The sequence below is a fragment of the Schistocerca cancellata genome, chromosome 5, assembly GCF_023864275.1.
Source record: "Schistocerca cancellata isolate TAMUIC-IGC-003103 chromosome 5, iqSchCanc2.1, whole genome shotgun sequence".
Classification (NCBI taxonomy): Eukaryota; Metazoa; Arthropoda; class Insecta; order Orthoptera; family Acrididae; genus Schistocerca; species Schistocerca cancellata.
Window position 1 is genome coordinate 351,666,030 of NC_064630.1, and position 15,076 is coordinate 351,681,105.

Below are 15,076 nucleotides of genomic sequence, written 5' to 3' on the forward strand. Positions count from 1 at the left end.
ATTGTGGAAATCTAAATTACTCTCAGCCCTTGTTTAGCTACATTCTCTACAGAACAGCATATCATAGTGCCGACTGACACCTCACATTGTGGCCTCAGCACAGTCCCAGTGCACCATTATGCCAACGCCTCTGAAGGACCTATTGCTTTTGCCTCTAAATATCTCACTCCAGCCCCGCACCATTACTCTCAATTGGAAAAAAAGGCTCTTGCCATAGTCTGCGCTCTCCAGAAATTTCATGTTTTTTTGTATGGCTCTGAGTTTCATCTTGTTATTGACCATGAACACTTGGTTTTCTTGTTTAACCAGCACACTCTCTTGCCTGACAAAGCAACACAGCACTTACAAAGCTGGGTGCTGTTCTGGTCTCGCTACAGTTACGAAATCCATTCTTGACCTACATCCAAACATCAGGCAAAGTTCTAGCATTTCCCAATTAAAAGTTTGCACATAGCAGCTGCCAGTGCCACCGACGCAGTTCTCTGCCATGTGGCTCAGTTTCTTCAATGGGGCTTGCTAGATGAACTGCCAGGTCAGGCTTTGGGCCTCTTGCGCAACTATTTATCCTTCTTTGATGATGTTTTGATGTTGTCCACAGAAGACGTCTCTCCCAAAGTAGTCATTCCCACCACATTACAGTGTGAGGTTCTATGACTTCTTCACTAGGACCATTGGGGAGTTAAGCACACTAAACTGTTAGCTAGAAGACATTTTTTTTGGCCTGTAATTGATGGCAAAGTTGTCCATATTTTTGCATCTTGTGAGCAGTGTGCCTGACATCAGGCAGCTCCCAGGACATATCTGACCCCCTGGCGCACTCCACAACAGCCAATACCTTTGGCTGTCGTGGAGTGGGCCAGGGGGTCAGATATGTCCTGGGAGCTGCCTGATGTCAGCTGTTGTTGACTTTGATGGTCCCTTCTTGAATTCCTGTTGGCTCTTGGCCGTGGATGCATATGCTGTTTCCATACACTCTCTGGTGTGAGTCACATTGGAAATTCATACACTTTTGAGGGCTTTTCTATTGAAGGATTGCCATGTACCTTAGTTTCCAATAATGGACCTCAGTTCATTTCTCACACCTTTCAGTTGTTTTGTTCCCATCATGGTATTTGTTACGTTACGGCTCTGCCATTCCACTCTCAGTCAAATGGTAAAGTGGAATGACTAGTGTGTACCTTCAGGTTCCAACTGAAAAAGTTTGTAGTGGATTCTTCGCTGGATGACACCCTTCTCCATTTTCTGAGCACCTCTTGCTTCGTGCCAATGGGGGATCTGAGCCCAGCTGAGTTGCTCCATGGCCCACAGCCATGCACACTCCTCCACCTTCTCCGGCCTGCACTGCATGTGCCATGGTTGAGTTTGTCCGGCTTCTTCACACTGGAGCCCGCCACCCTTGGGCATGCCCACATCCATGTGTGTTCTTGCCCTATGTTCCAGTGCCTCCCCAGCATACAGTCTTGCCCCCACTATTGGCACTGGCTGCCACGACCTTGGATCCAATGGTTGTGTGTCTTGTCAGGCTGCCGGTGTCTCCTTCATTGCCTGGGTGCCCACTTCACATGAGGGAGATGTGTGCTGTTTCCTGCTTCTAATGCATGTGAGTTGAGTGCACCAAGTGTAGTATTATTGTACATCTGTACTCAAATCAACCGCCAACAGTATCACCATTGGCTAGCCATTAGAGACCACCTGTAGGAAATGTGCACACAAAACTGTCTGTAACGTGCCATCTACCAGTGACTCACACTTAATACATGTGGAGCAATGCTGACTGGCTCTCTCTATGTTCTTGTAGTTTGTGATGGGCACAACAGAAAGGACAAGAAGAAAACAGAGAACACTGACATGGCACTGTGGCAGTTGCGGCTGCTTCGACTGTCCCTGGTCTGCTTAGTGCTGGGCGCTCATGAACACTGCCACCACTGCTGCTTCCTCATGCAAGCTATCTGTTGTCCTAGTGGGCACACCTTGTGACACTACTCCCACATCGCGCCCCATGCTTCAATTTGGCCACCAGCTACCCAAGAAACTTCAAAAGTTTGTGCTATTTGCAAAACTTCTGCCAGTGGGATGTTTTCACAGAGTAAAGACTTCTGGTGCACTTCCTTGTTCGGAGCTAAACAGATAATTGCATTGTGCACCATGGAGTCTGCATAAGACTCATTATGGGCATCAGTAATGAATTGACACATGGCTAACGCCATGAAGTTTGGCTGCCCAGGCCCTGTATGACTGGTTTGGTTTCTTGTAGCATTGGTAGAATTCAGCTTGCATCACTATGGCATACATTCGTTTGCAATGGTAGTTTGACAAATGGACATGTGATCAAAAGCAAGAGCTGCCAAGGTTTTGTAAAGGGGCAAGCTGACACAGTAATTGATACTCATGTAAAATCCATGAGAGGAAGTAGACTTTGCACAACATTGAGTGTGTCACATTGAAAGCCAAAAAATGCTGTCTGAGTCTTTACTCATGAGCTTCCCAATCCTTGGCTGAATCTTTGAATCTTCATACTAGGGAAAAGAGGCTAGATGGACCAGTGGAACAGTACCTTGTCTGTTAATTGAAGCTGACAAAGCGGTCACTACCGAAGTCAGGATCAGTAACACGGCATCCATTATGACTAACCTCATGACACTGCATTTAAAGACTCCACATGCAGAAAACTTTCCAAGCTTGGCACCAATTGTTTAGTAACAAAGTAATACATGAAACATATCCAAGTAACACAAATATGGCTTTATTCATAAATGTCTGAAAAATAATGGACATAAGCTTCTTGTGACTCCAAACATAACAAGACACGGAACAACTGATGTGAACAGTACAAACTAGAAGAACATAGAGAGAGCCAGTCAGTACTGCTCCACTGACATTGGGGGGGGGGGGGGGGGGGCAGTGTGCATACTTCCTAAAGACTGTCTCCAGTGGATGGCCCACACTGCTACTATTGGTGGTCGATTTGAGTACACACACGCAACGACTCTACACTTGGCACACTCACACGCACATGCACTAATAGCAGGATACAGCTGCTTGTTCAAACAGCTGGAACAGAATCTGGCACTTTCAGCAGTCAACTTTGACAGAGTGTGATGCAGTGCTGCTGTTAATAGCGTCTACTGTTTGTAATCAGCATTCATCACCAATGATGCCTGTTGTAGAGAGCAGTACAGGCAAAGCACATCTCTGTCACCCCAGTGGCATTTCTTCTGGTGCTACAATCTGTGGCCACAAGCATGTCCGCATGGACAATGTGTTCATAAGGCAAGTGGCAGAGTTGTACTGTCAGTGTTACAGAAAGCTCAGAAGATGAGGGAACATTTCATAGTTGAAATATCAGAATAGAAGAAACACTGGTTACAGTTGCACATTCTTCTTAAATAGATAACAAAAGTATTGGATAAATGTGCATAATTATTGGCCTGTATTGCTGACATCAATCTGTTATTGAACTACACAGTATCTTTCTTGTTGTCATATTCTGACACTCTCGGCAAACACAAATATTTTCTATAAAAATCGACATTGATTCCACAAAGGAAGATATTGTGACATTTAGCTCACTCTGAGCCTACAATCCTGAGCACCACAGACAATGGCACCCTGTTTGATGCTATATGCAGAGACTTCTATCTAAAAAGCATTTGAAGAGTTCTGCAGTGGTGTTTATTGAACAAAATCTGTTTACTGATTACTGGATCAGATTTGTGATTGGATTCAAGAGTTATTATCAAGTAGAATTCAACATGTTGTTCGTAATTGGATGAAACTGACAGTTCAGCAGTACCTCAAGTGAGTGTTACAGGGCCATTGCTGTTTACATGTACACTAATAATAAAGCTGTAGAACTGCCACCTCTATTTGGATGCACCAATTTCCAAAACTACTACACGAATTTACATGGGATTTTCACAGGTAACTTGGTCCAAAATTGGGACAACATATAGGCTTTATTTCATCAAACCAAAAACTGGTAAAAAGAGTATTGTAATTTGAAGTTTTATCTACAGTTATGTGTTCAGCTTATCCATTTTAGATGTTAGATGTGCTGAGTATGGGGAGAGATATATACGTAGATTTGTTTGATGTGTACATCCTTCGTGTTGTTTTGGACTTCACATCAGACTTGTTTGGACTGTTCCCACTAGCTCATGACAACTTTAACTTTTCTTCCACTTTGCTGCAGTACAAGATTTGGACTTTGATATTCCTCATGCTTTTCTTAAAATTATGAAATTGAAGCTTAGTGGCAGCTCCATTGCACTGTACTGCACCATTCACTTATATATATCTCGTACACTCTGTCCAATCTACTGAAATAGTGGCAATGTTGTGACTGCTCCGTGATTTCCAGTTTACTTTTCTTATCTCATAAACGTGATGAATGAAGTGTGGTGAACAGAAAGCTGGTTTCTAATCTGGAATGCATATAAATTTAAAAATGACACTGTAATCAAAAATATGCACAATATATTAACAGCACGTAAATAAAATTTAAGTGTTTATTGTTATACATTGATTAATTGTAATCTCAATTAAAGCCATTAATTCAGAAAGAGTCATTACTACTCTTTCATTAAACACACCTGCCTATTGTTTCATGTTTTGAATAGTATATAACTTTATGCACAACCATGTTACTAAAAGTGTTACATTTTTCTTCCAGAACGTGTATGTAAATATTAATAGGATTTTAACTGTAGCTTCCCGCCTAATAGAAAGTAATCACTATGCTGCTCAACACATTCGTACTGTGGCAAGCAGGCTTGACAGGACATGGAAGGAGTTTGCAGCAGGCTTGGATGAAAGAACATCTGTTTTGGCTCTTTCTGTGTTGTTTCACCATAAAGCTGAACAGGTAAGAAGACTGAGCTTATGAAATTTCTACTTTTTTGTCTTCTTGGTTCATTGCGATAGAGAACAATTCAGAGCTTCTGTTAGTATTTCTACATGGTATGTTTATTTGATGTGTTGTGGGACAAAAAGAGAAAATTATGTCAGACATTGTCACTCCTTGCTCCTACCACTGCAACCCAGTGGCCTTGTGCATTTGCTTGAAAGTATTTCATGACTGTGGAGAATGTGTTAAACATTTATAATGCTGAACATCCCTTTTTGCTCATCTCTAGTGACTTTCTATTTTCCCCTTTTTTCAAACTAAAAAACAAGTGAGCAAGATTTAGATGATGAGACAAGCCACTTTTTGTAAATGTTTTACTATCACATTTAATACTGTACACTCAATACTGCCACTTCCACTAATGGTTTCCATCCTATTCCACTATACGGCTGTTAACAGTTGACATTGTTATGGCATTATTCAGATTTTTACTAATGCAATTATAAAACATATAATAATTCATTACTGTCACTCTTTCACTCAACAAAAATGGGAGAATAGAACACATTGTTTCCCATGTTTGTCCATGTTTCATACAAATTTCTGTTATAAATTATATCAGCTTGGGCCCCACTACAAATTCTTAAAATGTGTAATCAGAATTCAGAAACACTGTATCATCATCCTTATGCTCCTAACACTTCTGCGTAACATTCTTGTGCAGTGTTGCTAGAATGGGGGAAAAGTAGCATGCTACTACTGTTTTGACTGTGGGACAGAATGTAACTAATGGAATGATAAAAATGGAAAACATTTGGCCTTCAGGATTTTCCGAGCCATGGGCCACACTTTGCTAAGCCAAAATTCTTCATCCATCTTGATAATGTTGTGATGAAATGAGTTTCAAGCTTCTTTTTATTGGAAAATAGTAAGCCCAGTGTCATCATATACTATAAGATGTTACTGCAAGGGAATTGTTGTACAATTTCAATGGCCATGCTGGAAGGAAGGAAGGAAGGATGATTGGGTTTAACATCCCATTGACAATGACTTAATGACTTTGGGTAATAGCACAGTAATGCTAATTCATTCATATGAAAAGCAAACTTTATTGTGATTAGATCAAATGTGACTATAAAAATGGTAGTTATCTTTCTACAGTAAGTAGGTACTATGTTTTGCATACCATATTTCATGGTCTTAAATATTATCTTTAGATTCTCTTATTGTTCACAGTTTATTGAGTCTCTCAGCAGTTTCATTTATTGCACTATTGTGGTGGTGATCATGGTTTGCCATTTTTGGGACATGATATATGCAAGGGAACATCATAAGGGCTATATCTTAAATTCAGCAACCAGCAGCAAGTATGGTATAAAAAGTTTATTCACATTTAACCAGTACCAGTTTCATTTTGTTGTAAATTCAGTAGTAAAATGAAAATAGAATGGTGCCCCAAAATGTAAAAAATGCAGTATTAAAAGAGAAATGCATTGAAATGGCCCTACATTGTGCACAAAACTGTAGTAATTAAGAGTTGTTAAAACAAGAAAAGGGTCTAATAGAATTTACATTTATTATTATGTATAAATCATGAATAAAAAAAAACTTTTGGTGCTTATATGGTTGTTGGAGTTAGTTGGACAGGAAAAGTCATAGTCAGCTTGAAGACAGATGAAACCGTTATTTATTTCTCAACTACCTATAGTAGTAGACTAGTGACCACCTCTGGTGGGTGCAGGGTGATGGGCATCGAACCCACGGTCCACAATGTGTGATATGTAATCACAAAGTCACCTGCATGTCCTTCGTGTGACTCAGCTCGGAAGCTGAGTGACCTTATGTTGAAAGCATTCCAGGCCACTGGTGGTGCAGTCTGTGCCAGATGTTGGCATGACAATGTGGCCATGCTATGCTGCTGGGAAAGTGAGATGGGAACCTATGCAGTCATGGTGAGTGATAGAAATGCAGGCATGTGGGGTGCAAATCCTGACCTCATTGTGTAGCTAGTGACATCTGGTGTTGGCAGACAACCAATGGCTCGGAGGCTGGGAGGACCTCAGTTTGACCCTCGTACATTCAGTTTTGTGGCTGAATGGCCAGTATTTGTATGCACCAGGGTCTTTTGTTGTCAAGTGGCCACCACTGGTGTCACATAAGCCACTTGCCGTACAACACCAAAAGTGTCTCAAGTTGTGGTACCTTCATTGATTATTGACCACACAATCATGATGCAGCTCCAAGGAGGGGAGTGTGGTGTAATGCTGCATCAGCAGATTGCGGCAGGTAGTACAGTCATGAAGAGTTCTTACCTTAGCTCACACTGTTATACTGGCTTACACACTGGATTACCTTGAAAAATGTGTTTGAGAGTGTCCAGGTGATTGTGTGTATTCCTAAATTGCTAAGAAGGCTGGAGCCTAACAACAGGTTCTTTTCTTTGTAATGGGAAGGCCTGTAAGCCCCTCCACTCAAGTGTCCCAGGTCCTCAGGAACTTGATAGTAGGCAGTCAGTCTTTAAACAAGACATCACTTTCAAGCAAAGCACAGCACTTGTAGAGTGCACATGTCTGTCTTCTCTGGCTTTGGGAAAAATCTCACAGTAACAAGATGTAGCTTAACATTGGGGAGACCTGTCACTTAGAAAAATATTTTACATAGGAAACTGGCCATTTATGCCATTATTTATAGTAATATTGGCACGTATGTAATTTATGTATCTTCAGGTGTAATACATACAAAAATAGGACCAAGATTAAAGATTTATTTTTCATATTGAATTTAGTTCTTTGATGGATTACAGATTTTAAAATAATATGAAAGGAAATGTAATTGTCCCCCAAGAAAAAAGTGTGTGGAGGTGTGTTATTTAGCAATTTCTTCCTCTTGAGTTTCCCTGATATCTTACTCAGTCAACAAGTGTGACGTATCTGTAGCAGAATTACAGCAAACTGTAAAAACTAATGACTATATGCATGAAATTTGTCAGTGCGTTCATATTGGCCGAGTCATACACAACAGCAGCTTTTACATTCTCTAATGTTTCTTTTGAAATAATTCTATAAGTTGATAACAGAAGGCAGCACCAGTCAAGGGGCAGGTTGAGAGATGTCCATATATTGTTCTCATATGAAATGAATCCAGTTTTTGAGTGACAGGTGGCTCATACATCAAGAAAATTATGGCTGACCTATGTCAGCTGTGGTCTTTTTAACAGAAAGTTGTGGTCCAAGCTATGTTCAAGCTTGGTCTCCCAAGTGTTAGATGAAAGGCATTTTTTCAGAGCATCAGGCTGTGAAATATTAAATGATTTTTAAAAATCCTTTGTCAGGTTGCTCTTAGAACCTTCTTATACCATACTTGTGGCTGATTGCTGTATATAAGTTATAATCCTTACAATGCTGCTACAGTTATGTTTCTCAAAAAAACCTGTTTTCGCTAAAGTAGCATAGTAATATTGCTGCAGCCATTTACTTTCCAATGCCATTCAGCAGAGTGTAACATTCACATGATTCCTTTAGGTTCTGCTTATTCTTAATACATTCCAGAATGTTTTTATTTCTGTTTTGGGTTTTATTCATTTATTTATTTACTTATTTATTTTGGGTTGTGGGGCATCATAGATGTCATCCTCTGTTTCTGTTTCTTATGAATAATTTTTGGCTCATTGTACCCAAGTACAGAAGAAATGAACTTACTCTTCAACATTTCAGCAGTATTCCAGGTGTTTTACAAAGTGCCAAAATATTAGTTCTGTGCTGAAAATGATCTGTAATGACAATGATCAGTTTTAGTTCACTGGTCTGATGCTACGGTTTCTAATATTAAATATGCAACTGGAAGCTTTATTTTTTATTATTTTCTTCCTATTGTACTCACTATTGAAATATTTCAAAATTTTGTTTTTATGCAGTTTATGCTTCCGTTTCAGTATGTTGAAAATGTATCGAATTGGAATCAGGCCTGTGAAAACATGACAATACCAAGTGAAATAATAGTTTTAGAGACAGCAATACATCAACACCAAAGTCTCTATGAATCTATGTGCCAGGCATATACAGAGGTAATATTGTTTCTAATGTAATCTTAAGTTTAATCTGCATTTTTATCAGAACATAGTCATTTACAGAATAAAATGATATATTACTTAAATCAAAACATTCATATGCAGTCAATTTTTATTGTATTCATCAGCTTCTTGTGAATATGAACTTATGCAATGTACATATTTATTACATTTCAGTTATTCCCACTCTTAATTAGTTGGTATTTGTATGTACTTGTAGGACTGCTTGGTTCCAGATGGAAAATTATCGCAGGCAAGCAGATAATTCTTCCTTTATAAATGTTATTTTTATTTTTTAACTAGAGTTCCTAGGGCAACTGTCATAATGTCTTATTTATTTGCATATTGTAGGTCAAAGTTTCAGTACTAGCACAATTATTTGTCATTCCTGTGCACTTGATTTTGCTGTCCTTCTTTCCCTAAGAGAATGGTGCTTCTGCTTGTATTTGCACCGAATGATCTTTATGTAGATATCATTTTTTGAAATTGAGATTTATGCTCATTAGCATTTGTTTTATGTAGTAAATGTGTTAATGTATTATTCATAGAATCATTATTTATGTTATATAAATTTGGTAGTGGCAAAGTGAGAGCTTTGCAAGTAATAATTTCAAAAATAATTACATTTTTGCTCAAAAAGAGGCTCAGCTATTAAAAATTTTGTGTTCTTACTATGCTTGTTGGCTGGAACTTTAAATTTTATTGTAAAGTATTTACTATTTGCACTTCTTTGAAAGAAATTATATTTGGAAAAAGGGTTTTTCAGTAAGGATAAATGTTTATTTAAGATAATACAGTAAATTATACAAAGAGGTTCCCATTCGTAGATGAATGAACTAGAAAACAAAAATTAAGCAATGGGAAATTTGTGTGAAAGCAGTTATTTATGAGAAAAATTATTGCCTTTATACTTACGAAGTATTGCTGTGTAATTCCATGATAACTTTCAAAGCCTCACAGAGTTACATTGAACAGCACTCCTTTAACACGCAGCAAATGGTAATAAGTAGCATTGCACATCCTATAGACACATACATGTAAGGTATACTGTTGGGTTCTACACACTGAGGAGCATAGAATCTCCCAGTGTTTGCTGGAACACTATACCATTTCCTTCCACATTTACCATTCTTTTTCATGTTATTATTTTCATTTTCAGGTGTATAATTCATACCAGGCCCTTCTGAATGGACTTGACATCTTGGTTCAAGTCTGCCACTGTTTCCCCTCAACACTCACTGCCAGAGAATGTGTTTCCGACAACAATGTATGCCATACATTCATTTCACATTAGTGTCTCTCTCTTTCTGTTCTCTTCCAGTTTCATTTGGTGCTTGATCGGGATTGGAGATGTATGGGTTAGATTGCATATCTCCTAACCTTTTGCAACAACTGTTACTTCAACTATTATTCATCTCTCTTGAATATATTCCAAGCTTTTTGGTTAAATGTATTGCAGAGTTAGCCATGCAACTGAAATGAATAACAATTTTTTGCTTTTATTGGAAGCAAATTTCTCTCTAAAAAATAAAATACAATGGCTGCTTAACAATATGAAGTACAGTGATTGCAAGAGGGTAGTGAATTTTGATTGCCTGTTTAGTGGGAGGTGTGTGTCTGCGAATGAATAAGCAAGTTATACTAATAAGGTGTTGGTTATTGGGTCCTTCACAGGTTCATAGCACTAGCAAAAAACTGCTATATCAGCTCGACCACCTGGTTCAGATCTGTAACCAACCTGGAATGGAATCAGCTCGGAAACATGTAGGCAACTTTTTCTTTCACTTTTCTTCATTTCTTGGTCATGATAGTATATTTATAGTATATATGAGTAACATAGCTACCATAGTTTTTTGCAGTTTTTTCAACTGTAAAACTTTATGGCAATCAGGGAAAATGCTATTTGTTCTTGCTAGCTTTTTGTAATTAGAAAAATAGTTTTTGCAGAAGTACACATTCTTACTTTTTCTCCTCTCAAACTATGATTTATAAATAAATTTTTATGGTTATTATTGATCTCCCAAGCCTTTTTCAGTACCATTTTATATTTTTAAGTGGTCAGTGAGCTGTACTGTTAGGTTGTACATTTTAAATATGGAACGGAGTAGTTTTGTTGCATGATTTTAGGCTTGTCCACATTTTGAATTCACATGCTTTTTTAAGAGCTGTGAAGTTTTACAGGTATTAAACCACTTTCATTTGTCAAATGTTGTTGTAGAGGTATGGCAAACACTTTATACTGCCAGTGTTATAATCTTGATTACATTAGTAGCATTCTTTTCAATATTTAGAAATTTATAATATTTGTTTAGTAATTTGAAATATTTTTTATTCAAGAGTACAAGAAGAAAGCAGAAGGGGCATCCAGTAAGTTAAAAATATTTTTGTGATTTGTGTGGTACACCAGTGTAGAATCCATTCAGTCACAATTTTTCTGTTGCACTAGTTTCTTGTTTTGCTTGCTGTTTTATACTGTGGTAGAAAACTGTCAGTAGACTGTGACACATAGTTTTTGACAATTTACTGACGAAATCAGAGTTTCTGTCTGTGTGTGTTGTAGATTATATTACAAATGTGTGCAAAACATTTATTTTGTCTACACATCACTCTTATTTTAAAATGGTATACTTACAGATGTATGCATTATATGCATATTTTGTGACAGTGTCTGTGCATCTATCAATCTTATTGTGGATTTTTGTTGTGTGAAAAAGTATACTGTGAGAGGCTGGAGTAGGGAGAAAACAAAAGAGAATGTTATAGTCTGTGTAGGACAAGCAATTACAATAATTTTGAAAGACATGGTGGAGTACAGTATAAGGTTAAAGTTCTTGCCAGAGAATTATAATGCACAATCAAACAATGGAAAGTCCAGGAAGGTATAACAACAATATTATGGACAGGATAGATTGCCACATACCACATAGACAAGGCACTGAGTTGCAGCCAGGCACAGTGAAAAAGATTGCTAAAGTATTTAGTCATAAGTTTTTGGAAGAAGTCCTTTTTCCAAAGTAGAACCCCCCCCCACACACACACACACAAAAGCACAACTTTCACGCAATTGACCATTGTCTCCGGGTACTGGCCGCAGAGACAGAGAAGTGACCATGTGTGTATGAGTTGTGCTTGTGTGAATGCTCGTGAGTTCTACTTCAGAAGAAGGAATTTGTCTGAAAAAAGCTTATGAGTAAATATTTTAGCAGGCTCTTTCATTATGCCTGTCTGTGACTCATCTCCTTCTCTGTGTGGTGAATTGTAATACACAATTATCTTTCATGACATGTAATGCCATTTTCAGTAGATGTTATATTCATAAGATAAAAATTAATGATTGGTAAAGTAGTACCACATACAAAGCAATGTGTTTTGTTATTGATGATTGTGTATGTCAACTACATGTAAGTCATGGCAGCTGAGACATTGTGTAGCTGACAGGCACAATAACAAGTCTGAGTTATAGTGTTCAATGGCATTCTCTGTCACTGGTTATGAAAGTTGATCTTGGCCACAATTTGATGGTGACCATCAGTGTGGGTGGGCAGCTTGTTGGTACTCATGCCCACATTAAAGGATGAGTAGATATTGTGGCTTAGTTAGTATATGATATGACAACTTCCACAGGTGGCCGTGTGCTTGAGGGGGCAGGATATGCAGGTGAAAGAACTGAAACAGGATTTAGTGGATAAGTGCATAGGACGGGTCCTGCACCAGTGTCTCTAACAGATGTAACCCATGTGACAAAATGCTGTAAGTAGGTGTACCTTAAGAGTGGACCAGGATATTTAGTAGTCTTGGTAGATGATTAAATACTACTCTGAGAAAGGAGAGTGAAAGTTAGGCAAAGCCATGTCAGAGGAAGATGCTAAACTGTTCTGGTCTGGGATAATATTTGAAATACGGAGGACCTGTTCATTTGCATTTGATTAATTGGGGTGCATCAGGGAGGGTAGAAATTTATGGCACAACTTGATAAAAGAAGTGAATGAATGATATCAGTCATCCTGAGCAACAACTTTTAAATGGAGGGAAGTGTGGGGACTAAAAATTGTAGAGATAGTTTGAGGCTTGACTATAGTAAGCAGGTTGAATTGGATGTAGGTTGAAACAGTAATGCAGAGATGAAGAGACTTGCACAGGATAGACAGTTGTGGAGAGTTGCTTTAACCTATCTTCAGACTGAAGATGGCGATAACAACAGCAACAGTTATGTGGTTGAAGTATTAGGAGCATGCCACAGATTTGTTAGTGGCCAGTGTCTGGAGGGCATTGCTTGTCTGCATGCGGCAGGTATTGCAGCAGGTTTGGTTCCCTTGCATCCTCCCACAACCACCTACTCCAGTCCTGCCACTGGCAAAATGTATACCATTGAAGGGAGGGCCACATGTCCATCACTTATCAGGTTCACTGTACAGTTTTCTACATTGATATGACAACTACCAAACTGCCTGAGCACATAAAAGGGCACAGACAAACTGTCCACCTGGGGTATGCCCAATAACCAATGACGGAGTATGCTCTCCAGCATATCTTTGGGGATCTAGACAACTTCTACATGATACGAAGCCATTTGGATCCACCCACCCAACACCAGTCCCTCAGAACTGCACAGATGGGAACTTGCACTCCGATACATCCTTTCATCCCACCAGTCCCCTGCCTCAACCTGCATTAACCTCTGCATCTGTTACCTCTTTGGTTATCTGCTCATTTATTTATGTTTACACACTTCCCCTCACCTGTGTGTGTGTGTGTGTGTGTGTGTGTGTGTGTGTGTGTGTGTGTGTGTGCGCTTGTGTTTGTGTGTGTGTGCATGAAGACACCTTTCACTTCATCTTTGCTCACCTTTCCCTTATAAGCTAGGTTGTGAGTGACTTGTATCCATTTCTTCCCTTCTTTCCCGGTTTATTCCTCCATCCTCTCTCCTCCCTGATGAGGGAACTCATTTCCAAAAGCTAAGTTTTATTTATATTCATTGATTTTGTGTAACTTCTGACAGTACTGAGCCAAGGTGGGAACTGGCCAGCCCATCTGTCTCTCTGTGTATTTATCACATTTCTGTATGAGGCTTCCCTTCTAATCAGTTAATAACACCTTTAGCATAATGGGCAAGGGATTGCTTCTCAGTCCAGATACAGCATTTACAGGTAGCTAAGCCCTGCTTTTTGGTGTAAAAAGGATAACAGATATAAAAGTGGAGGTACTGTTTGTTGATTTTATGTGCATGTAGGATATTATGGAGCCATCATGTAGTTGGAAGTCGATACCCAGGTAGGGTGCTTGCTGGGCTGAAAGGAACAAAAAAAATGGCTCTGAGCACTATGGGACTCAACTGCTGTGGTCATAAGTCCCCTAGAACTTAGAACTACTTAAACCTAACTAACCTAAGGACATCACACACATCCATGCCCGAGGCAGGATTCGAACCTGCAACCATAGCGGTCGTGCGGTTCCAGACTGTAGCGCCTTTAACCGCTCGGCCACTCTGGCCGGCTGAAAGGAACAGTTCTCATACATTTAGGAAAAATAGTTACAAGACTATAATGCTATGAGGATAGGATGCCTTGGGTCTGGGTCAACACCGTGAAGGTATCATCTATGAGATGAGCCTGACCTAGACAAGGAGTTAAGCATCTTTTATGGTTGCCAGATATCATAAAACAAAAAAGGGAGTGACAACTCTTTATTTATTTCTAACAACATTTACAAACCTAAAATATACACATACATTACATCACACAAAACATTATATAGCCCTTCCATGTATTTAACACTTGGAGACCGGCCACTTCGAAGAGTATTGGGCGTAGGAAACTGCCCATTTATGCCATTATTTGAGTCATCACTGACATATATGTAATTGATTTACCTTCAAGAGTAATACATATTAAAAAAAGACTTAGCTTCAAGATTTATTTTCTATATTTACTTCAGTTCTTTGATAATGTACAAATTTTAAAATAATTATGACAGAAAGTATAATTATCCTCCCAAGAAAAAAAGTTTGAGGTAAGTTATTGAGCCGTTTCTTCCTCTGGAGCCTCCAAAATTTCTTGTTCACTCAACAAACATGATGTATCTTGAGCAAAATTACAGTAAACAACAAAACCTAATGAGTACACTTAGGAAATTGTGTCATTGTGACCATACTGGCTCAGCAATTC

At 38.8% G+C, this 15,076-nt stretch overlaps 1 protein-coding gene across 1 annotated transcript in view; it reads left to right on the plus strand.

Annotated features, from left to right (window-relative positions):
• LOC126188056 (kalirin) overlaps positions 1–15,076 on the plus strand; it is a 2,181,516-nt gene that overhangs the window by 920,060 nt on the left and 1,246,380 nt on the right. Inside the window, exons 12-15 of the mRNA XM_049929493.1 lie at positions 4,673–4,864; positions 8,778–8,909; positions 10,587–10,676; positions 11,250–11,279. Coding sequence (XP_049785450.1) covers positions 4,673–4,864; positions 8,778–8,909; positions 10,587–10,676; positions 11,250–11,279 — 444 coding nt within the window. The remainder of the gene's footprint in view (positions 1–4,672; positions 4,865–8,777; positions 8,910–10,586; positions 10,677–11,249; positions 11,280–15,076) is intronic.